Raw genomic sequence first — 21,986 nt, 5'->3', positions numbered from 1 at the left:
TCACCAAGGTATAATTGACAAATAGGAATTGTATATATCCAAGAGGTACAACCAGATGTTTTGATATATGGATACATTGTGCAATGATCACCACCAGCAAGCTACTTAACATATCACCTGAGAGCGATCATATGCTTTCTGTGGTGAGCACACTGCAGTTGGGCCCACTTAGCGGCTTTCAAGTCCACAACACAGAATTGTTAACTACACCACCATGCTGTACGTGAGATCCCCTGAACTCGTTTATCTTACAACTGAAACTTTGTCCCCAACAGCTCCCCATTCTTCCTCCCTGCCCTGGCCCTGGAAAGCAGCATTCTCCTCTACTTTTATGCGTTTGATTCTTTTAGACTCCACGTATAAGTGAGAACATGCGGTATCTGGGCTGCAGGGGCATCTGGTGCTGTGTCTCCCCAGTGGCCTAGCCTCTTCCTGGCACCTGCTCCCCAGCTTCTTGCCCATCCCTCCCAGCTGCCAGGGACCCCAGGAGCTACCATTCTGTACCATGACAGCTCTCTGATGGGCCAGGGCTGGGCAGCCGCCCCATTCTTTCCTGGGGTCTTCTCTAACTAGAGCTGGGAGAGGGTGTCAGTCTCTCTCCAGGAGGGTGGACTGCAAGATACAGAAGGCAGATGGTTCCAGAAGGTCACCACAGAGGAAGTGATCTACACCAGGAGGAAATGAAGCAGAAACAGAGAAGGGGCACAGGCTCCCCACCCCCGCCAGGTGACCTGGAGGCGTGGTGCCTCCCTGCCTCCCCCAAGGCGGGCTTACCTGCCCTCCTCTGGTAGTTCTGTCCAGCCTTCCTATCAGTTCCCTTCCTCCCAGAGCCACTTCGCACTGGGTTTCTGTCCTATGTAATCAAAAGACAGGAGTCCTCCTGAAGCCTCAGGACCCCTCTCTCTCTGGCTCCTCCTTCCCAGGCTCCTTGGACCAGCTCCTTCTCATCTTCCTGATCTGATCCTCAGTCCTGAGCCTTCCCAGTCTTTTAATCCGGGCTGTGTGCTGAGGACACCCTGCCCGAGCACCAATGTCCCCCGCACCTCAGGGCCCAGCCTGGCATCCCCCAACCCCCAACTGCCCACCACCCCCTGCTGCTGCGCCCCACACCCTCCACTCCTGGCCCCTGCCTCTGTACCGAGCCCCCGGGTCTGTTCTCAGCACGAAGCCTGGGGATGCTGGCTTGCACCCCTCATCTGTTCCCCCCCCCCCCCCCCCCCCCCCCCCCCGCCCACGGCGAGGAAAGCCCTCGCCGCCCCAGCTCGCTGGCCCTCCTGGCTCACCCGCACCCGCGCTCTGGCCTCCCGCCCCCTCCACTGCCCAGACAGCGCTGGGCCTCAGGGCCCGGGCCTGCAGACGGCCACCAGGCTGCTCCCTGAGGCTCTGCCCCCATGGGACGCCGCCCTCTCCGGCTTCCCCTTCACGCCATCACCGCCGCCGCGCGCGCTAGTGACCCCACTCCCCCGCTGGACAGCAGCCCCGAGAACACGGGGCATCGCCGCCCCCCTGCTGAGTAAAGCGGTGAAGGCACAGGGGCCGGATCTTGGCCCAGCCCCGCACGGCCCTCGGAGAGAGCGCAAACTCTCAGGCCAGCTCAGAGGGTCCATGCGGTCTCCCTTTCCAGCATCTTCTTGTGCGTCCTCTGAGCACTCTCTGATCCTAGCGACCTTGACCCTCACAGCTCGGGGTTAGACAAGTACCTTCGAGCCTCAGTTCCTTCACCCCCTCTGGCCCCGGTCCCTTCGGAGCTGGGGATACCCTCTCCAGCCTCCAGGAACTTTGCTAAGAGCCTCGTCTCGTAGGGACGTTATTTGCGTCTACGGCTCCCTCCGCCATGGGGATCCGAGGGGGCCCCTCGAGGAAGACAGGGCCTTGCTCTGGGTTCTGGGCTTCTGCCGGTACTTGTGTGCAGCTGCAGGGATGAGTCTTCCTTTTTGACGAGGTTTTGTGTCTCGTCACCCTTTTGTCAACAGTTCCGTCACACTGGGACACAGAAGGGGCCGGCTCCTTCAGTGGACCTCCGCGTGCTGGGAGAGGGGATGAAGACGGACCCCGTTTGACCTTGGGGGAGAGTGCTGGGCCGCCTCCTTTGGGCAGTGGGGTGCAGTGGAGGGCAGGTGCCTGAGCCCAGTCCTGGCTGGGCAGTCTTGCTGTGTCACCTTGGCCAGAGGCCTGGCTTGTCCTGAGCACCCACCAGAGGCCTGGCTCCTTTCTGGGTGCAGTTTCCACTTCTGTCAGATGAAGCGGGGGTGGACTGGGGTGGCCATGGCCCCCGTGGTTCTAGGGTGCATCAGGGCGAGACCCACCTCTGCCCAAACAAGTCCTGGCGGCAAAGATGTTCCTTGCTGACCGAGCCGGCTATGCCTCATCGGGGCTCAGGGGGCACCGGGGCAGTGAGGACTGCGGTCCGGTCTGAGTTCATGCTGCTCAAGAGAGGGCCCGGGGGCTCTGACCCACTGCCTCCCTGATGGGTGTCACGCCACGGGGGCTCAGCTCCCGGGCTCTGTGGGAGGCCGGCAGGGGACAGCCCCAGGGCAGAACGGGGCTCCTCCTCAGAGGGTGGGGCAGTCCAGGGGATCGGGACAGGGTTGAGATTGTCCTGCCCTTGGGCTCTGTCGGGCTGCCTAGGTCAGGAAACACCCAGAAATCTTCTCCTCATCCAAATACCAAACCACCAGCCCCTCACACCTAACTTCCCTTCAGATCCTTGGTTGCAGGAGAACGCTCTGGGGACAGGAACAGACAGGGGGTTGGTGGCCTCAGGGACATCTTGGGCGTGGCGAGATGGACACCTGGAAGGCTGGCTGAGGTGCTGGAGCAGGAGAAAGGAAGGCAGGACGGTGGCGTGTCCTCCATTCCCCTCCGACACCCGGCCCGGGGCTGGGCGGATGATGAGCCACGGCCTGCCCGTGGGGGACAAAGGCAGCCACGCCATCGGTCTTCTGGTCCCCACGAGGCCCTCCGACAAGGTCCTGCACTGAATTTTTCTTTGAAGAGGATTCACTGCAACCAGATCAAATGGGCTCGTTAATACTGACACGCAAGGAAAAGCACGGTGGAACCAGGGCCGGGGTCACTGTGGTTTGCACCCTCGTTTCTGGCAGCCCTTGGGGAAGCCAACTTGTGGTTCCCTAGTCAGGCGGGGCAGGAGGGCAGGCTATGGTCAGGCCAGCTGGGGAGAGAGCACGGCCCAGGAGCCCTCCATCTCGGGCCCTGGGTCCCCAGGGATGGTACAATTGGTGGGTGCTCAGGATGATGTCAGGAAGGTGACGAGGCCAGGGTAGGGCCACCAGGCACCCCTTTCCCCCTCCCTGGTCGGGAAGGCCAGTTTGAGGGCCTTCCTCGTCTCTGGCAGGCCCAGGTCCCCTCTGTCCCCCGGCTCCCTCAGCGCCACTAGGGTACAGGACTGGCGCTGGAGGGGCTGAGGTACCGGCTTGTGCCGAGGGGTGTGGACAGGGCTACTCAGAGCTCTGGCCTAGAACCTGACGGAGGGAGTGCCACAGGACTCGTGTTGTCCCTCCCGAGGCCAGCAGGCAGAGAGGCGGTGGTGGGAGTGGGGATGGACAGTCACTTGCTGCAGGGTGATGGGTGAGCCCGCTGTCTTGCATACTAATTACATTTCTAATCAGCCAGAATGAGGCACGGGCATCAATCTGACATGTGGCCAGCTCTGTGAATCATCCTGGAACCGACAGGAAGGTTCTGGGGGGTGGCAACCCCAGCTCAGCTGAGAGGGGTGGAGCCGGAGCCAGGTCCCTTGCCCTGGGTCCAAGGGGCACCCTGCTGCCCGGGCCTCCCAGCGGTGCCCCACACACCAGACAGCAATTCACACTTGATTTTATTCCATGACACTGATTTGCTGAAAGCCCCCGGTTTCCTGGGCAGGGGAAGGCAGTGGGTGGCCTGGCAGAAGGGGGGCTGGCCGGCCTTCCCAGGAGGACCGGGTCCCATTCTGCTCCGGTGAAGCACCAGCCAGGCCTCAGCCTTCCGTCCAGCCCCGCCCTCTCCTCTCCAGTTTGTTTTAAAAAACTGAGCTGCAAAAATAAAATAGAATGAGGAAATAAAAACAAAACCCTGAGTTGTTAAAAACCAAATTAAAAATCCCCTTTGGTGTCGAAAGGTCCTATTCCTAAAAGCCGGCGGGTGGGGCAGGGGTGTGGGCGGGTGGGGCAGGGGCGTGGGCGGGGTGCGGCTGCGCGGGAGGCCTCAGGCCTGCGGGCCACCGGCCGCTGGCTCCTTGTCTTGCAGGCCCAGGAGGCCCTCGGTGCCCGGCCGCTTGAGGATGGCGCTGTACTTGAGGGCGGTGGTCTCGGCCTGCAGTACCACCTCCACCAGGCTGAAGATGGTGACAACCTGCAGCAGAGCAGAGCCCAGTTTGGTGACACGAGTGGGTCGTGGGCGGGCCGGTCTGGGGGGTGGGGGGTGGGGCAGGGCCCAGCCCTGCCACTGTCCACCTGGCGGGGCCCCAGGACCACTTGCCCTCCCCTGCAGGCCTCTGTAAGCTGAGCCTGCTCGGATACTGAGGCCCCAGGGCCCCGGTGAGAAGTCAGGGAGCCGGACACGGCTGTGTGCGTTGCCTGGTGCACAGTGAGTGCCCAGGGTCGGGGTCTGGGGCTGGCCTTCAGAGCACGCTGTAGGTGAAAACCATTATATGCAAGTTCCTGGGCAGGAGATCCATAGTTTGCATGAGAGTCCCCAAAGGACCCCAACGGTTAAAACCCTGCTTTAAAGAGACAGGCAGAGCCCCCTGCCTCTCCCCACTGGGGTGGCGGGGGGCAAGGCAGGGCAGGCAGTACGGCAAAGCTCTGGCCCAAAGGAGGGCATATGGGGGAGCTGCAGGTCTCTGCGTATAGAATCTGCAATCCCACGGGGGAGCCTAAGTGCCGGGGTGCGGGGAGGGGCAGCAGGGCCAGCAGGGGAGGCCTGGCAAGTGTGCCCCAGGAGGCAGGAGGAGGGCTCATGAAGAGCAAGGGGGTGGACGGGCACGCAGTGGTACTCTGGAGAAGCTGCGCCACTCCCGGGGTCTGACCTGCTGCACTTGCTCCTGTCCTTCGGCCTCAGGCTCCCAGACGAGCGTGAGCTCGGGCTTCTTGCCCACCTTCTGGAAGTGGTGGGAGCGCAGGGGCAGAGCCTGGGGGCACACACATCTACGTCTCAGGTTGTAAGCTCCTAACCTTGGACCCTGCCCCCCCACCCCCGGGCCAGCCCCCTACCTTTGCCCGCCTCTGGCCTTGAAAGAGCTCCCTCTTTTTTTTTTTCCCCTCCCTCTGAAAGAGCCCAGCAGCAGGCCGTCGACCTCTGATTAGGGACCACCCCACCCTTGCCTCTGGCCTCTGGGCAGCTTCCGTTGAGGCCGTACCTGAGGGTGACTTGAGTGCTGAGCAGCAGGGGCTCATCAGGGACTGTCTACTTGAGGCCTGAGGTGGACCGGGCGCCTAAGGCTAGAGGGGCATCGACCCCTGCAGGCACAGGCTGAGGGCCGGCTTGTCTGCAGACCTAGACCTGTCTGATGACCGACACCTGAACTTTTGTCCTGCTCAGTGAACTTCAGGACCGGAGCCCTGACAGATCGCAGCGGGACTCCATTCTGTCTCTTCTGCTTTACTGTATTAACTCCATGCTTATTCCACTCTGTGTGCGGGGCTCTGCCTTCCCCCAAGGGTTCTGGATGTCAGGAAATTCAAAGCCAGGGTCAGGGGCCAGGGAGTGACCTGCTAACTGCAAGGTCAGCTGAAATAGGTCCCTCAGATGACGTCAGCACAGGCACCAAATAGCCTCGGAAAGAACCTCGACTGAATAGCCACACAGGGCAGGACCCAAGGCGAGGACTGGTCTCTTCCTTCTCTTCAGGGCACACAGCTTCCAGACTGGCCATGGACCACTCTCTCTGCCCTTTCCTTCCTTCGCATTCCCATTAAGAAATCCCCCAAGGCTTGCCAGCTCTGCCGTCCTGCACTGGTGAGGGAGGGGCCCGTTCTCTCGAGCCTGGCTCTTGGCCTGGATCCCTCATCCCAGGCAGGTGCAGTGGGGTGTCCCGGCATGGCCCATCCAGGTGGGCTTGGTGCTGGGTGGCAGAGGGAAGCCAGGTCAGGGACGGCACGCCCTCTGCCACCACATGGCCAACGTCACCACCATGGCTTGTATTCTTCCGGGCAGGTGAGGACAGCAAGGACCCCAGCCTGTGCTCCCATCCTCCATGCTTGTGTGTCTATCAAGGGCTGTTCCTGGGACAGGCCCCCCCCCCCCACTCTGATGCCAGGCAAATATGGAGGGGACCCCGGCAGAGGCTGGGGGGGACACGCAGGTGAAAACAGACAGTGTAGTGGACACGGCCCGGTGTGTCTGTGGGTGGGGGAGGGCTTTGCACAGAAGCCACGAGGTCCCGGCACTCACGTCATAGCAGATGCCCTTCAGCACCCCTGCCCAGAGGTCCCTAACCTGGCCCCAGGGGCCCGTGGGTACTCACATTACAGTAGACACGCTTCTGCACCCCGTAGCGCAGCACCAGCACGTCGAAGGCTTGGTTCAGGACGCCTAGCACCATGGCTTCTGACTCCAGGGGGCCGCTTTCCTGCAGGGCAGGGCTCCAGCCAAGGCTTGGCCACGGGACGTGGCATCACCCCCAGGGCCCACCCCAGCTGCCGGAGGCCCCTGAGCTCCCTGACAGCTCCCTGTGAGCCGGTGCCCAGGAGGGGAAATGGGGTGGAGGAGGGGGAGAGGGGGCACTGGGCCGGTGGCCTCACCTTAACCAGGATGGCAAAGAAGAGGCCGGTGCTGAGCTCCTGGACGCGCTTGGAGGCCATGCGGCGGTCATTGCAGTGGTCGGCCTGCTTTTGCAGGGCCTCGGACTCCAAGTCGGGCAGTTCCCCGTAGCCTGGGAAGAGGGTGGGTGCGGGGCTGCTGGCAGGGTGCTGTGCATATGCCGGCCACGGCTGGGGACAGGCGGCACGGTGCTCCCTGCCCAGGCAACGTGGGGCCTGGGCGGCCCATGCTGAGCTAAGGTCTCTCTGCTGCCCAGCTCCGAGGGTTGGGGGGCGGGGGCAGCCACGGTTAGGGCCCTTGGCTTTTGTATAGGACTTTTAGTGAGCTCTACTGCAGCTGACCCTTAGCATGCTCACGGCAGGGTGGGGGTGGGGTGGGGAGGGTCTCCGGGCCCAGGCACACCTGCTGCTCGGCTGACTACCCCTCGGGGCCTCTACGGCCATGCAGTGTGGCCTCTGGCTGCTGCTAGGTACCCACTCTGGGCCTGGGCAGCCCTTAGGTGGGCACAGGCCTGCATGACCCCCTGGGCTGTGCCTCTTACCAAGCGCGGCGGCCAGGAGGCGGTGCACCAGGACGTCGGCGAAGCGGCGGATGGGAGAGGTGAAGTGGGTGTACAGCGGCACGTTGAGGGCGTAGTGCCGGAACTGCGTCTGGTCCTGCAGCACCCCCGAGCAGAAGTACAGGGCCATCTGGGGGGGGGATGGGGGCGGGGTCTTAGAGCCAGGCCGGGCCAGGCCACGGCTGGGTTTGCTCTGCCAAGCTGTGATACTTGGAGGCTCGGGATGGGCTGTTTTGGAGTGGACTGACCCACCAGGTCGCAGGCGGCTGACCGCGGGCCTGAGGAGGCCAGGGGCCATTCTCTGTAAGGGGGCCCAGGGGCTGCTATGGGGCTGCGCCCAGCCACGGAGCATCCATGCCCTTCTCCCGCTGAAGACAAATGTGGGCCTTGCCTTGGGTTGTGCAGACCCCTCGTGGTGGCAGCACCGAGAACAGGCCAGAGAGCACCGCAAGGGGCCCACCCCGCCTCTGTGGGCACAGGCGGTGCGGGGAAACCTCCAGATGCTGGAGGGTCTCCTCCCTCAGAGCCCTTTGGGGCTGGCCCCCTGAGCCCTCGGGGAGGGCGGACCACGGGCTGAAGTCTGAGGGCAGCTGGGGAGGAGCTTGGCCTGCTGCTGTCGTTTTAGGGGCAGGGAGCGGTTCTGGTCTGCTCCACAGGACGGGAGGAGGGGAGGCGGCCTGTGGCCGGCTGCACAAGGGGCTGCGGACATGCTGTGGAGGCACAAGCGGAAGCCGGGGCGGCCACAGGGCTCCGTGAGGACGCGGAGTCCGCCGCCGCCGCCACCTGGCCAGAACGGCCCATAGGAGAGAAGGCGCGGGACGCCTGGTACCCGTCTACAGGGACATGGGCAAGTGGGCGCCTGGCTCCTTCCTCTGTGGCCCAGGCCTAGTCTTTGGTGGAGACCGACCTCACGCCCTCCAGCCCTGATCCCGATCCCGTGGAAGGCCATGCTGGCACCCTTGCACCTCCGGGCCCCCCTGCTGGCAACCCCACGCCAGCCAAGGGAGGGAGAGGCTCACCAGCCGCCAGCCTCAGCCCTTGTCCCTGACAAGCCGTCCTGGCACCAAGACTCAGAGGTCTGAGTTCAAGAGGCCCCTCTGCAGGGGAGGGGTGAGGACTGGGGTACACGAAGAGAGGCCGAGTTTCTCCAGGCCATGGTGGTTCTGCCGGGTGGGTGGCTTGGCCACAGTCCCTGCAGCCGCCTGCCCTGTGGCCCCCGAGCTCTCGGGGCTGGGACTCAGGCACGCGGCGAGGAGCAAGTGAATAGGTTCCTCACTGAGGGCCAAAGTCACACCCTTGGGTGTTCACTCGCTCGCTCCCCTTGCTGCCCGTGCGCTTGGCCAAGTGGACAGCCGGCTCTGGTTACTGTGTGTGTCGGGCCAGGAATCAGGGTGCAGCCGGGGATGACCTGCTCAGCTCCCCAAGGCCGCCTCCCAGCTCCTGCTGTGGCCTGGGTTAAGTCCAGGGCAAGTCACCGGGGGACGTGGGGGCAGCCTCCATGCCGAGCCACGTTTGGGCGTTGTTCTCAGTGGTGGTGGCCCAGTTCCCCACATGAGCTGGGGTGAGGAGCACAGAGGCCTTGGTCCCCTTCCTGGCTGGGAAGGTGTCTCTGGGTAGGGTGGGATGGGGGGGGGGGGGAACTGTGGCTTTTCCGGGACAGGAAAGTCCCAGGTGTCCTGTTTCAGCGGCTTCCTTAGGACGTTTGTGCTCATTGCTGCCGCTGCTGCCTGGTCCCCTGTCCCCATCCTAGTTCTCAGGGGCACCACAGACACTCCTAACCCCCCCTCCCCGCCATCAGCTCCCCATACAAAGGCCAGCCCTGAAGGTCACTCACTGGCAAGCAAGGCCAGAAGTCACTCTTTTTCAGGCTCTGGGTGACTCAGGAGAGGAGAGCTCCTTTCCACGGAGCTCCAGGGCTAGTTTGACCTCGGAGGTGGACAGTTCCAGACACTTCCAGAGGCGGGGGGGGGGGGGGGCCAGGGGGCAGGGAACGGGAGCCCAACTGGCCCTGCCTGGCGCAGTCAACAGGCAGTTGCTGAGACCCAGGGGCAACCGTGTCTCAGAGTAACTAGCGGGCAGAGTGACATCAAGTCCCTTGGCCACAGGCACACCTGCCCCTCTGGGTGGCGTGCTTTAAAGGTGCTTGGTGGTGGCAGACGCTTGTGCCCAGGGACAGGGTAAAGACAGCAAGACCCAAAAGGGCCCCGATGGCTCCATTCCTGGCAGAAAATATGACTGTCAGGAAATAAACTGGCCGGGGCTAGCTGAGGTGACCCGGTTCTTGTGAACAGATTGAATCTGCAGAGTGACTGAGCCCCTGAAAAATGGTCTGTCACTGCCCCCTGGCCAGAATGGGGCCCAGAGTTGGCCCCATTAGTAGCTGCAGATCCTGCTGACCTGACAGGCCAGTGGGGTGGCTCCTTCCCAAGATGCCTGCGCCTGCAGGGGCTGAAGCTCAGCCTCGGAGGGCTGAGACGTGCTGTTAGGAGCAAGTTCATTGTCTACCTCCCAGGCTGCTTGCCCGTCACACCGCCTGTGACACAGGCCCAACCGCCTAAGTCCTCTCCTACCAACTAGCAAGAGGGAAACTTCTCTGCCTGGGGTCCACAAGGCATGGTGAGGGCTGATGACTTCCCCTCTGGGCAGGCTGCTATGGGAGACAATCTCCTCCCTCCAGGGTGCCCATCCAACTGAGTTGCTAACTAGCCCCCATTCCTTCCCTGAGCTGGTCTGGTCTGCGGGGCCTGGGCACTGAAGGCTTGGTGTGTGCCTGGGATGACTCCCGGCCTTCAGCTAGGAAGCAGAGCCCCAGAGGCCATGCAGGGGGTAGCGGGGCTCAAACTGGGCCCTTTAACGGCCCCACAGAAACCGTCCTTGAGCAGGTAAGGCAGGCAAGTCGATGTAGGCCTGTGTAGGAGGCAGATCGGGCTCAGGAGCTCAGGGCTCACTTGTCCTAGGTAATGCGATCTCCTGGGAGAAGGGGGAGGTTGGGGAACCAGGCCCCTCCTTACCTGCATGGGCCGGGAGCACATGTTGGTGAGCACTTCTTTCCGGGCCAGTGAGTACTGGTCATCTCCAAATGTTTTGGTCAGACTTTCCTAGAAGCAAACCGTGTGATAGGCAGTCAAGCTGGGGCAGGCTCTGGGGCCCCAGTCACCCTCTGACCATCTGACACCTGGCTCTGGGGAGGAAGGGTATGCTGAGGGGCTCGACCCTGCTCAGAAGGCCATGGTGGAGTGCGGAGGCCAGCAGCCCCCAGCCCGTGTCCTACACTGGGCCGTGGCTCTGACGTCAGCCCTTCCATGTCTTGTTGGCTGGACAGAGAGACTGGTTTCCAGCTGTCTGACCTAAGGCACCTCTCTGCCTACCCAGGCTTAAAAAGCCCAGATGGGAACAGCCTCCCTTCTGGGGGATCAGAGCTCAGGCCTGCGCCCCACAAGGCTTAGTTCCAGGAAGGGAGCACGTGACACCACTTACCGTTAAAACATTCTCGGGCTTCCAATCATCTCAGCCCCCTACTGAAAGTTTCTGGGCCCAGCCCAGCCCTGGCTGCAGGATCCCTGCCCACAGAGGAGTGTAGAGTGGCTTCCCTCGGCCTGGTCCTGGTGGGGAGCATGACCCACGGCCAGGGCCTCTGTGACTAGGAGGCCTCCTCTCCCCAGGGCCTCCCCCTTCCTCTGCACTCCCAGCACTCACATTGAGGGCCCCGGCAGAGCTGAAGTCCATGGGCAGCCCCATCTGTTCGCAGAATTCCACGAGGTCATTGAGCATCTTGGTCTGGGGTGGGGGGTGCCGGCGCAGCAGGGCATGCTCAGGGAAGGTGCGGTGCGTCTTGTGGGCCACTGCCATGTTGGCCAGGAGCATAAACTCCTCCACGAGCCTGCAGTGGGGCGGGGGGAGGGGGGGCGGATCCAGCAGGGGTCAGGGCTGCCGCTGCCTGTTCTTTCCCAGGCTACCTGCAGGCTGGCTCTCTCGTGCCCTTCGGTCTCAGCCTAGAGACTCCCTCCTGCCACCCAATCTCATCCCCCTTGCTCATGCCCCTCTTTGCGCCTACTCCTTGGTAGCCTGTGCACCACCTCCCCATTGTCCTGGGCGGGGGATGGCATCTGTCTTCTCTGCTGTGGCCCCTGTGCTTGGCACCCCAGTGCCCTGCCTGACAAAGAGAAGGTGTTCAATAAAGCTGTCTGCTGAATGACTCGCCTCCCAGGACACCAAGGGGCGTCCCCAGCTCTAAGAAAACAAGATGCCCAGGCCTGCCAAGAGAACTTGGAGCGCTTCCTGGGGGTGCGTAGAAGGTGGTCGGCAGACCCAGGGCTCCCTTCTCTTCCAGAGGAGAGGAGGGTTTCTGAGGATGAACAGGAGGGTCACAGACAGCAAGAGGAATCACACATCCTGGGGCGAGGCAAATGTGCTGTTGAGGTGTTCAAATCTCAGAGAGTTAACCTCTTAGGGTTGAACACTTGAGTGTTGCTACCCTCGCGTGTAATTAGAATCAGCAAGTATGGAAAGGTACGGCTCCGAGTGGAGAGACAAACGTACCCCCAGGACCCAGGGAGAGGAGCAGGGCCTGATGGGGGAGGAAAGAAACATGCCAAGACTGAGGAGTCAGGCGAAGTGGGAAGCTGGATTGCACAGCCCTGAGGTCGGCACCCCCACCCCCCAAATCTGGGGCAGGAGGCCATGTGCTGCTTCCCCTGCCCAGGGCTCCGGTGGGAGGATGAGCAGACCACACACAAGCATGAGAGCAGAAGCCCCTGGAAAGGGGGCTTGGGCAACACTGCTGCCATCATGGCCAGGATGCCCTGTATGGGGACAGCCTTGCCCAGTTCAGGGACCACTCTCCCCTGCCTTTATTCTGGACCCCAAGCTGCACATCAAGCCTGTGCTTCTTGCAACGGAGCCAGAAGGGGTCAGGGAGTGGGCTCCCGTAGCCCTGCCAACAAGCAGCCAGAGGCCTGAGACAAACCGCCTCTCCCTGGAGGTGCGGGTGGTGCTTTAGGGTTAGCCTCGTCACCACGCCAAGCTCTTGGAAAGAAAAGCAGCCCGTGATGGGGGTGGGGGCGACGGACAAGCACGAGCCGACAGAGCCCCTCCTCCCCCCAGACTGGGCCTGCCATGGCAGAAGTGTGGCTCTGGTCTGCCAAGCTGTCTCGAGAGCACATCTGTCTCTCCCAGAAGCCCTCTCTATGAGGAAGAAGGGCTGCAGGAATGGCCCTCTGGTGGCGGCACCATCGGAGGGACCGGGGCCAGGTCTGGGCCTTGGGAGAAGGAGCCCCTCCTCTGTGAGGCTGACTTCGGGCTGGCCTGCTGTGGGGCGTAGGACGGCAGCGTCAGGCCTCCGCTGGCCCCTGTACCATGAAGGAAACCCTAGGTGTGGAAGGAGGAGTTTCTTTGTCCCCTACTGTGTGCTCACAGCCACTGCAGTGACCGTTCTGCCTTCCTCTGCCCCCCAATCTGTCCTCGTGCACAACCCTTCCTGCTGAGAAGCCTCGGAGTTCAGGCACTGGAATCCGGCCACCGTCTCCTAAGTGGAGGTCTGAATCCTGGCTCCGTGTTCTTGCTGTAGGAACGGGCACAACTCTGGGACCTCTTGTGACCCCCTCTTTCTCTCAAATGTAGAGTAGGGGTAGCAGCAGCTGCTCTGCAGGGCGGTCGTGGAAACCAATGTGAATATCACAGATTACAAGGGCATCCTGGAGGATGCCCACCGGCCATGCCCTGTGAGTTTCATCCCTGCCATCGACGCCCCCCCCCCTTACCTGCCCTTCCCTCGCCTTCCCTGAAGGCCCAGGCTGAAGGCTGTCTCCATCACCCCCCTGGGTCCTCACTGCCAATGAACCACCTGGCGGCAAGAGCCAGGCTGTTCTGCGGTCACCTGTGTCGCAGTTTAGCACTGTTGGACTCTTCATACTTGGTTTTCCTCTTTAGATCTTGTCAACCCAAGAGGAGTCTCAGTCCCTGCTCAATAAACGTCTGATTTGATTTGCTGTCTGTTCTTGGTCAGATACCAGAGTCCGTCAACAGCTGAACGCTTCAGATGCACGCCTTCGTTCATCTGTCTGTTCACTCCACGAACATTACTGTGTGCCAGGCGGTTCTAGACCTGTCCGCCCATGCAGTCTGAGAATCCTTGTGGGCAGGGCGCCCATGGTCGGTTCCTTGGAGCCCCCGCAGTCTCCAGCTCAGCGGCAAGCTTGGGCGAAGAAGAAACACCTATACAGCCTGAGGACGGACCCTGGCCTGTGTTTTGCTGGTGTGGCCAGCAGGGGGCAGCATGACCCCATAGCAGGGTTGTGGTCAGGCGGCTGGGGAGGGAGTGCTGGGCTGGCCCGAGCAGCCGGCGGGGCTGTGGCATTCTAGCCTGTCCCCATGGGTCAAAGGAACCGAATGTGTGGGGGTGCCTCCCCGGCTGGAGCCGCACTCCCGCTCCCAGTTCCTGCAGGGGCTCTCCCGCCCGCATCTCTCAGGTTCTCAAGTAAGGACGGAACAGGAAGAAAGGGATGGGGAGGGGGGGGCTGATGCCCAGAGCCCCAGGCAGTGACAATGGACGACGGTCAAGCTGCTTCTCCATTACTTGGAGCCCCCTGGACCCCAGTACACTCCCACGAGTGCCTGAAGCGGGTGGGAGAACAGCCAGTGTGCTCCTATAACCTTGAGAAGTCCGGCGAAGCTTGAGATGCAGAGGCTGACCTTGGACAGGTCCCTCATGCCTCCCCGGGGGGCTCCATTTCTCCGGGAGTGTCTCAGCCCCTCCCTCAGGACAGGGGGGCAGGACGTGAGAGGGGAGCCTGCGGCATTCTCTCCAGGAGAGTTTGCTGATATCAAGCATTCATCCCAGAAAACCGTCAATGTCACCAAACTGGGAGGTGGCGGAGCAATAAGGCCGACTCCCTGGGTGTTGCCACGGCTCATTAGTGTTCTAGGATAGCTGCGGGGGACCATTTCCCCACAACCTGTCCTTAAAATCCAGCAGGGGGAGGTGGGGGAGAGGGAGGGTTAGAGAGAACACACAAGCTGTGAGTGGGAGGAAGCAGGAGCAGGGCCTGGAGCACTGTGGCCCTTCAGTCCTGGGGTGGCTGGGAGGGGGCACGGCGCAGTTGGAGGAAGGTCCCCAGTCAAGTGCGGGAACAGGAAGGCCAAGGAAATGCCAAGTGGCCAGCAGCTAGATTCCCTGAGTTCAGGATTCACTGTCAAAAGCAGGGCCAGGCACCATGGAGGGCGAACTGGGCTAGGCGGCAGTGGGGGTGGGGCAGGTGGATGTCTCCGCTCTCCTCTGAGGCCAGCGAAGGCCCCCTTCCCCGGGTTCAACAGGTTCCCCCCTCCAGGGGTCAGTTCCATGGAAAGGCCAGCAGGGGGCCCCCCAGCATCTTTCTTCCACAGGACCTGGGACGTGGCAGGAGCAGCTTAGAACCCAGGAACTTCTGGGCAGGAAAGAGCCTTAGTTTAGAAACTGCAGTCCTGTGGCCCAAGGTCCAGGGGGCTCTGGGCTCCCATTCAGTGTTCTTCTCTTCAGCCAAAGGGGCTGAAGGCTTGCCCTCTGCGGGAAGGCAGGGCGATCAGAAGAGGAGCCTCAACAGTTGGCTTATTCACCTTCACCCTGATCTTCCCCTGTTGGGGGCCCAGCAGCCAGACCTCAGGTGATGCCCCAAGCTGTTCTGGGTGGCTAGGATGCACCCCTGAGAGCAAACGCCACACACCAGAGTCCGGGACTTGGGGATGGAGGACGCTGCTCCCGGATCTGGGTACCTGCCCCGGTCATAACCCATCTCCTTCTCCTGCTAGAGCATGGCACAGGAATGAGGTCACTTGGCCCCACTCGGAGGGCGGAGGGGAGGCTGCAAGTCAGCAACTGCCTGACAACTGCTCTAAATGGGGGCTCAAGGAATGGCCACCAGCCAGGATCACCTTCCAGAACTGCAAGCCAAGCCCTTGGAGGTGGGGCCTCGGTCCCAGTCCTGACATCTGCTGTGCATGTGGAGCCCAGTGCCACTGGGGGCCCACAACTCTGGAGGTCTTGGGGGTGGGGGGGGGTGCCTGTGACAGCCAGCTGGGGGCCGTGCCAGGATGCCAGCTCGTCAGCACTCATCCTCAGCATCCCACCTACCTGTGCTCTGGGCTTCCAGGTGCTGGGGGTGGGGTCACAGGGGCGGGGGAGGGGCAGGTGAGAGGCTTCTCATCCCAGGAGCTGAGCAAGCCTAGAGCTGTCAGAGTCCCTCACCCGCTAGGGCAGGCGGCAGGTAAAGGCCATCATGACCACCCTACTCACAAGTACACACAAGCTCACACGGCAAAGGCGACGCTGGTCCAGAATGGTGTTTCCCAAAGCGTGTTAATGTTACTTAGAGAAGAAAGTATGAATATATATGAAACGCTAGGGGGGATGATGTCATTTGATGTTTTATGACAGGACATTCCTTTGCCTTTAGGAGGCTAACGTGCACCAGGACTACAAGAAGCTACGGGATGTGGCATTTACTGCTCGCTGACAACAGGACTTGGGTCACAGCTGCAATGACGAGGTCTGGGGGAACACGCTCTACCTGGCAGGGGTCAGGCAGTGGCCACATGAGCAATGGGCTAAAATCGCTGCCCTTTCAGAGGAAGGCTGCCCATTCTTGACCATTGGAGGAACTGGACTGAATGCTCTTCCGCTGGTCTGGGAGGCTGTGGCTCTGTTTTGTTAATGAGGGGCCTGGGGGTGTCTGTGGCCAAGAAGCCCCTCGGGTGGGACCAGGGGAGGGTGGTGTCCCAGGGTCAGGCTCCTGCTTCTCGCCTCTCCTCCTGCCTCCCACCACCCGTCTTGCTTCCCTCCGTGCTCCACACCCACAGGCCGGGCCACGGGGAGAGGAGAGGCTAGTGGTCAGCAGCTCAGCAGTGGGCCTGCAAATTCCAGCTCTGCCACTCACTCACCAGTTGTGTGATTTCAGATAAAATTTTCAACCTCTCTGAATCTCAAATGATTTACCTGAAAAATGGAGGTGCAATATACAAATGCTTGGCCTTCATGAACGACACTATTGTTACGCCTACTGCGAACTCTTATTACGCCTACTGCCCCAACCCCAGGATTTGGGTGGAACACACAGAGAGATTCCCAGAGGCCCCCGCTGCCCTCCCGCCCCAATGCCACCGCCTCGGTCAGGCCTCCAGCTCTGACCAGCTGGCCTCCCTACTTCTAGTCTCCCCCTGCTGTTTACTTTTTTACACCCAAAGCGGCGCATTCTTTCTTGAGGGCAAACCGGGTCACGTCCCTCTCCTGCCTGAAGCCCTTCAGCGACTACCACCATCCTTGGGACAGTCCGCCTCCTTGGTAAAATGAGGTTTGCCAGGCTTTCTGGCATGTGCCCGGGACCACCTCTCCCTTCTCCCCATCCCCGACTCCTCACCATCTAGCCAGCCTGACTTCTTGCGGCTCTCCCCTGCTGTGTCTCCTTGTACTACTGCTCTCTTGGCCGATCTGCCGCCCCCCTCCTCCTCTCTTCTTCCTCTGGGAAGGCAGTGTAGGACCCTACGTGCTTCCTGGGCATCCCCTCCCAGCATTTCGCTCACGCTGCCGTGATTGCCCCTGATCATCGCTGTATCTCCCCTCCCCATCCCAGTGCTGTCTGCCCTGGTCCCACTTGAGGCTCGTGGATGCCCCAAGTTGGCACGGTGCAGACACCCCATAAATCTGTACAGATTCCCAGGATGGGCACATTCCGGAGTTGGGAGGGCTGGGTCTCTGCCACCGTGCCCTGTTCTTAGGCACCCAGCCCTCACGCATCTACGTCTGAGCCCTAACACTCACTGCCAGGAGTCGTTGACAGCTTCAAGCTCTGCCTAAGAAAAGAGCTTGGCTGGGTCCATTCCCAAACAAGATGCCGGAGAAGCAGAAGCCCTTCTGGCTTTCCCCACCCCTGGTCTGAGGAGCAGCACGCTCCATGTACGAGACCGTGGCGTGGTTATTTACTGACAACCCAGAGGAGTAAGCTTCCCCAGCTAGGGCCATTCATTGGTCTCTTTGTTCTCTTACTCATGCTCACATCTTTTTGGAGCTGCTGCTGCGGCCGAATTCTGCCCTGTGTGCAGCGAGAGAGGGAGGGACACTCACGAAGTGCCAGGTGACAGACGTCACGCTAGGAGCAGTCTGGACGGGAAGCCCCTAGAAGTCTCCCACAGCCCTGGGAGGGCTTTCTATCCCTTTCTGTGCGAGGGGAACTTATAGGGCAAAAAGGAAAGGGGTTTGGCTCCGAGTCCCACAGCCGGTTGGCAAACAGTCCCGGGTGACCTCGAGGCCCCGCTGCCCCCAGCAAACCTTGTAGGCAGATGGATTCCAGGAGGTGGCAAGGAGGGCAATACTTCACACGAAAGGGGTGAGTGAATAAAGGTGTGGAGGCAAAACAAATTGAGAAAACCAGGAACCGAGGGCCGAGGGAGGAGGGCTGCGCTGCGGGGGACGCGGGCAGGGCTGGGGTGCCAGCCTCCAGCGCCGGCACTTCTCCGGGGAGCGGGGAAGGCTGCCAGCCCGGGGAGGGGCATAAAGAACATGGTGAAGGGGTGCGCAGGGCCGAGGCCGGGTGCAGCTTGGATGAAAGCTGGGGAGACCGATGGCATGTGAGCCTCAGCCCAAGGCAGCCAGAAAGGGAAGGTCATGCCAGAGTCTGAGATACACGCGAGGTGAGGCTCTGGGAGTGGGCAAGACTGTCCCCGGGCCCAGGGGGCAAGAGGGAAGGAGCATGGCAGCTGGCGGGGTGGCATGCGAGGGGGGGACGAGGTCCAGGGAGCAGTTGCCCGGGGGTACGACTGCTGTGGAGAAGGCGGGGAGGCTGCAGAGGGCCCTGGGTTTGGCAAGCAGGAGCACGGTGCCACAGCTGTGGGGCTGGGGAGGTGGATTCAGGAAACCAAAGATTAAGATTAGAGAGGGAGGCCGTCAAACGCAGACGACTCTCAGTACGGTTCTTAGTGGAAGAGGCAAGAGCTCCTTGGAAGGGAGGGTGAGGAGGTGATGCTTTCTGATGGCTGTTTTTAAGTATCCGAAAGATTGCTCTGCACGTGTTTCTGGGGTGAAGGAGGTAATGGCGAGGTGCCCCTGACGGTGAGGATGTGACCAGCCTGCATTCGAGGAGGGGGGGGGCTGTCCAGGGAAGAAGTCTGATGTCCTCTCTGAGCTGTGAGCTCCCAGGAGGGGACGCTGGGCCACGTGGTTTGAGTGGAGAGGAGGCGGCTTGTCCTAGCCACCCTCTGCTCAAGGAGGGCCCCTGGGAAGGCCCCCTGTGCAGTGTCAGTCCCTGCAGGAAGGGACGGGCTGCTTCCTTACAGCGACCCCAGAGAGGAAGGGCCTTGCCTAAGGCCACAGCCAGGCAGGGGAGGAGGGGGGCGGGACCCCACATTCCCCAGCCCCTTGTCCCAAGCTGTCCTGAGCGCCCAGGGAGGACATCTGGTCACCAGCAGCCCCAGAACACAACAGGCCCCTGTGTGGGTGGCCTCGGAGCACGGGCATGAGGATACTGTCCCTGAAACTGTCTTTTCAAGCCCACTGGGCAAAGGAGAGAAGAGAAAGGCCCATCCGCATCAGGTCAACAAAGACGGTGGCCACCTCCACAAGGCCCACGGACAGGGCAGCCTGGGGGGACTGGGGGGTGTTGGTCTCTGCGCCCTAGCAGAAGCAGGCACGGTCCAGACCCAAGGTCAGCGCTGGGCTGACGACAGCTCAGCGGACTGCTCTCCCTCCCTCAGAAGTCAGCGGATCTAGACGAGTGGAGGGAGGCTGGCACCGGCAGCGGGGTCCCTCCTGAGCCCAGGCTCCGTGCAGACGGGCAGGCCGAACTCCCGACCCCGCGGGCTCGGGGCCCTCGCCCTTGGGCTCTCGGCCCCTCTGCACTTACCCTCTCAACCCTGCCTGGCCAGAGCAGCAGGGCCGCCAAGGATGTTCCATTTCCAGATTCATTTTACCAGCTAAGCCAGATGAGACACTCACCCCACCCCTTCCATACCCAGAACACTCAGAAAGTGGCTTTGGAAAGGACGGGGGAGCCGGGCAGCCAGGGCAGAGTGGCATGGCTGTTACCCAAACCTGAAAATGCATCAGTTTTCAAAGACCAAAAGCAAGTGAGAGACCAGAACAGCCTCTTCTGCCCTCAGCCACCAGGGTACTTGACACAACTCTGTGGGAATCTCATGCAGATGGAATCAGGCTGCTCACGGAGACCGTTCAATTAGCACTTGGTGAAAACTGCTAACTTGGAAATTTGATAAGAACTGCTCCCAGCCAGTTTCAAATAATTTCTTCTGAGGACCCGATTCTCCCCACTTGGGCACATCCTCACTGCAGGCCTGGGAGCCCTGGGGCTCTGTCGTGGCCAGGAAGGTGGCGGCCAGGAAGGTGGCGGCCGGGAGAACGGTGCGCCCGAGCGTGGCCCCTTCTCTGAGGCCGAGCAGCCCATGGGCCGGGGGTCGGGGGGGAGGCGGCCACCCTCGCGGAGGACCTGCTGCTCTCCCAGCGGCCCCAGATTGAGGGTAGTGTGGTGGAAAACTGCAAAGGCCCCGGGAGTCGGGGCGGAATGGTAATGATGGTTGGATGGGCGCTGAGGGGAAGCTGCCGGGGATGGGAAACTTGATGAGATCTTTGTTGCGGTTCTCTCCTGGGCCAGGCCGGGGTGGGGCTGGTGGCCTGGGCGCTGGAAAGTGGAGGCTTAGAGAGAGAGCTGCAGGCAGAGCCAGCCAGGGTGGGTGGGGGGCGGCAGGCGGACTGAGGGGCGCCCACCCACAGCCGGCCGGACACCCCGCTGTGAGCAGCCTAGTGGAGGGTGCTGTGGCCATGGGGCCGACCACACGTCATGGCCCGGGCCTCTCGCTGACCCCTCTCCTCCTGGGCTTGCTGCAACCTGCTGAGTGTTTTGGACATTCCCATGAAACCACAGGGAAATGAATGGGGCCTAGTTCACAGGCATGGAAAAGCCCAGAGGAGAAGGCCTCTGGAGCCAGACATAACAGGCCCTGCGGGTGAGGCCGGAGCCAGGTTTCCTCTTCTGTGAGGCTGAATCCACTCCAGGGCCTTTCTATAGGTTCAGCGGGTGGGGCCCAGCTGCAGCGAGGCACGTTTCAGCCGCTTGTTTTTCTAGCTCAAAAGGAAGTCTCCAGAGGCTAGGCGTCCGGAGCATGGGCCCTCGGGCCCTGCCAAAGGGAGGCCCAGTGGCTGCGGTAGGGAGGGGATGGGGGTTTGCTGGGGAGCTGGGTTGACAGGCAGAAAGCCCTTTGTCAGCGTAAAGCTAGCCTCAGTCTAGCTCCCTTTGCAAGGTTCAGGACTATGCTCGAGGAGGCACAAGGCCGGTGCTCATGGCAGAAAACTCCCCCTAAGCAGAACCAGGTGGCAGTGTGTGCTTGTGGCCTTGCAGAGGTGGGTAATTAGGGCTTGCAGGCTACACTGTGGGGTTGACACACATGCCTTTCTCCACTTCTAGCTGCTGTCCAACTGGAATTAGAACCGCTGACCAGAGGAGGTGTGGCCAGGATGCACAGAGGCCCGGCCACCTTCGGGAGCCACCGCGCTGCCCTGTTCAGACTCCTGAGCCTGGGGCGTCCCTTTCATGCCCCAGCCCAGCTGTGGGGCCTGGCTCTGTAGCCTTGGACAGGGGACAGAGCTTAGACAAGCCCAGTGGGGGCCAGCTTGGTCTTCACTGACATTGGGAGGGATCAATTTTGATTTTAAAGTTAGGCTTTGGGCACAAGGCTATTTGTGAGAGAGGAGTATTCCAGAATGCAATTCCAGGTGTCCACCCCCCCCCCCCCCCCCCCCCCCCCCCCCGCCAGCAACAGACAATTAGGTAAGAGAGGATGAGACACGTGTTCCTGGGAACTCAAGCTACTTTGCTTTTGCAAGTTACAACAGGCTTTCCTCACCTCCCCCAAGACACTCTTGGCCTCACGGCAGCTGGGGAGCAGCTCTCCCTGAGCAGGGCCACCAGCCCAGCCACACAGCCACTGAAGGCTGGAAGGAAGTAAGAACACCTGCTGATCTCAGGCTGGGCTTTCCACGCACCAGTATGTGGCGGGGCCGTGATCTGGAGACTGTGGCCTTTTTGACTCCAAAGTCTGTTCTCTGCCCCCAACCGAGTGAAGGAAAGGGTTTTCTGGAATGAGCAAAACGGGAATCTGAATCTTCAGGTAAGTGCTGGTTCCTCGGCCACGAAGAGAGAATCTGTGTTCCAATGTCCCTACGCACCCTGGCCATCAAGGCCTGCAGATGCTGGGAGGCTACCTTGGGTGGGCTGCCCAGTGCTGCAAGGCTTGTGGAGGTGTGACCCTGGGGGAAGGCCTTGTGGTGGGTGCGGCGAGCTGCCCACGGGCTGCCCCTCCACCCAGATGTGGCAATCAGCCCCCATCCTGAGCCCTGGTCATGCCGACCTCCTGTGTGTGCCTGGTCCAAGGCCATGGGGAAGAGAGGGATGGGTGGAAAGCGCTGGCATGGGGATGTGGTCAGGGCTATCCGGGCTGGGGAACCGCCTAGGACACTGCGGGGACACACCAGGAGAGCGTTTCAGTCTCTGGAGAGGCACCTGTGGGGTGGGTTCCTCGTCACCTGAACATGCTATTTATGCCTTTGTGAAAAAGGCACATGTGGGTGCCATCAGCTTCCTCAAAGACAATACATCTTGTACAGGCCTTTGGACCCAAGGGTCTAGATCTG

At 61.4% G+C, this 21,986-nt stretch overlaps 1 protein-coding gene across 7 annotated transcripts in view; it reads right to left on the bottom strand.

Moving 5' to 3' along the window:
• The window catches only part of DIS3L2 (DIS3 like 3'-5' exoribonuclease 2), a 437,114-nt gene that overhangs the window by 2,111 nt on the left and 413,017 nt on the right, over positions 1 to 21,986 (bottom strand). For 5 of the 7 annotated variants that reach the window (XM_027588750.2, XM_027588754.2, XM_027588748.2 and 2 more), the window contains 7 exons: positions 11,018 to 11,201; positions 10,333 to 10,419; positions 7,304 to 7,451; positions 6,744 to 6,874; positions 6,467 to 6,571; positions 5,030 to 5,131; positions 1,263 to 4,353 (listed from right to left, as the gene is read on the bottom strand). In XM_027588750.2, the coding sequence (XP_027444551.1) occupies positions 4,207 to 4,353; positions 5,030 to 5,131; positions 6,467 to 6,571; positions 6,744 to 6,874; positions 7,304 to 7,451; positions 10,333 to 10,419; positions 11,018 to 11,201 (904 nt within the window). In that variant the 3' untranslated portion in view covers positions 1,263 to 4,206. Of the gene's footprint in view, positions 1 to 1,262; positions 4,354 to 5,029; positions 5,132 to 6,466; positions 6,572 to 6,743; positions 6,875 to 7,303; positions 7,452 to 10,332; positions 10,420 to 11,017; positions 11,202 to 21,986 lie in introns of those variants that run through there. The other 2 variants (XR_003519033.2, XM_027588752.2) reach the window with 2 other exon arrangements.

Source organism: Zalophus californianus, chromosome 3 (genome assembly GCF_009762305.2).
Source record: "Zalophus californianus isolate mZalCal1 chromosome 3, mZalCal1.pri.v2, whole genome shotgun sequence".
Lineage (NCBI taxonomy): Eukaryota > Metazoa > Chordata > Mammalia > Carnivora > Otariidae > Zalophus > Zalophus californianus.
Note: the sequence above shows the minus strand (reverse complement) of the source record. Positions and strands in the feature narration are given on the sequence as shown.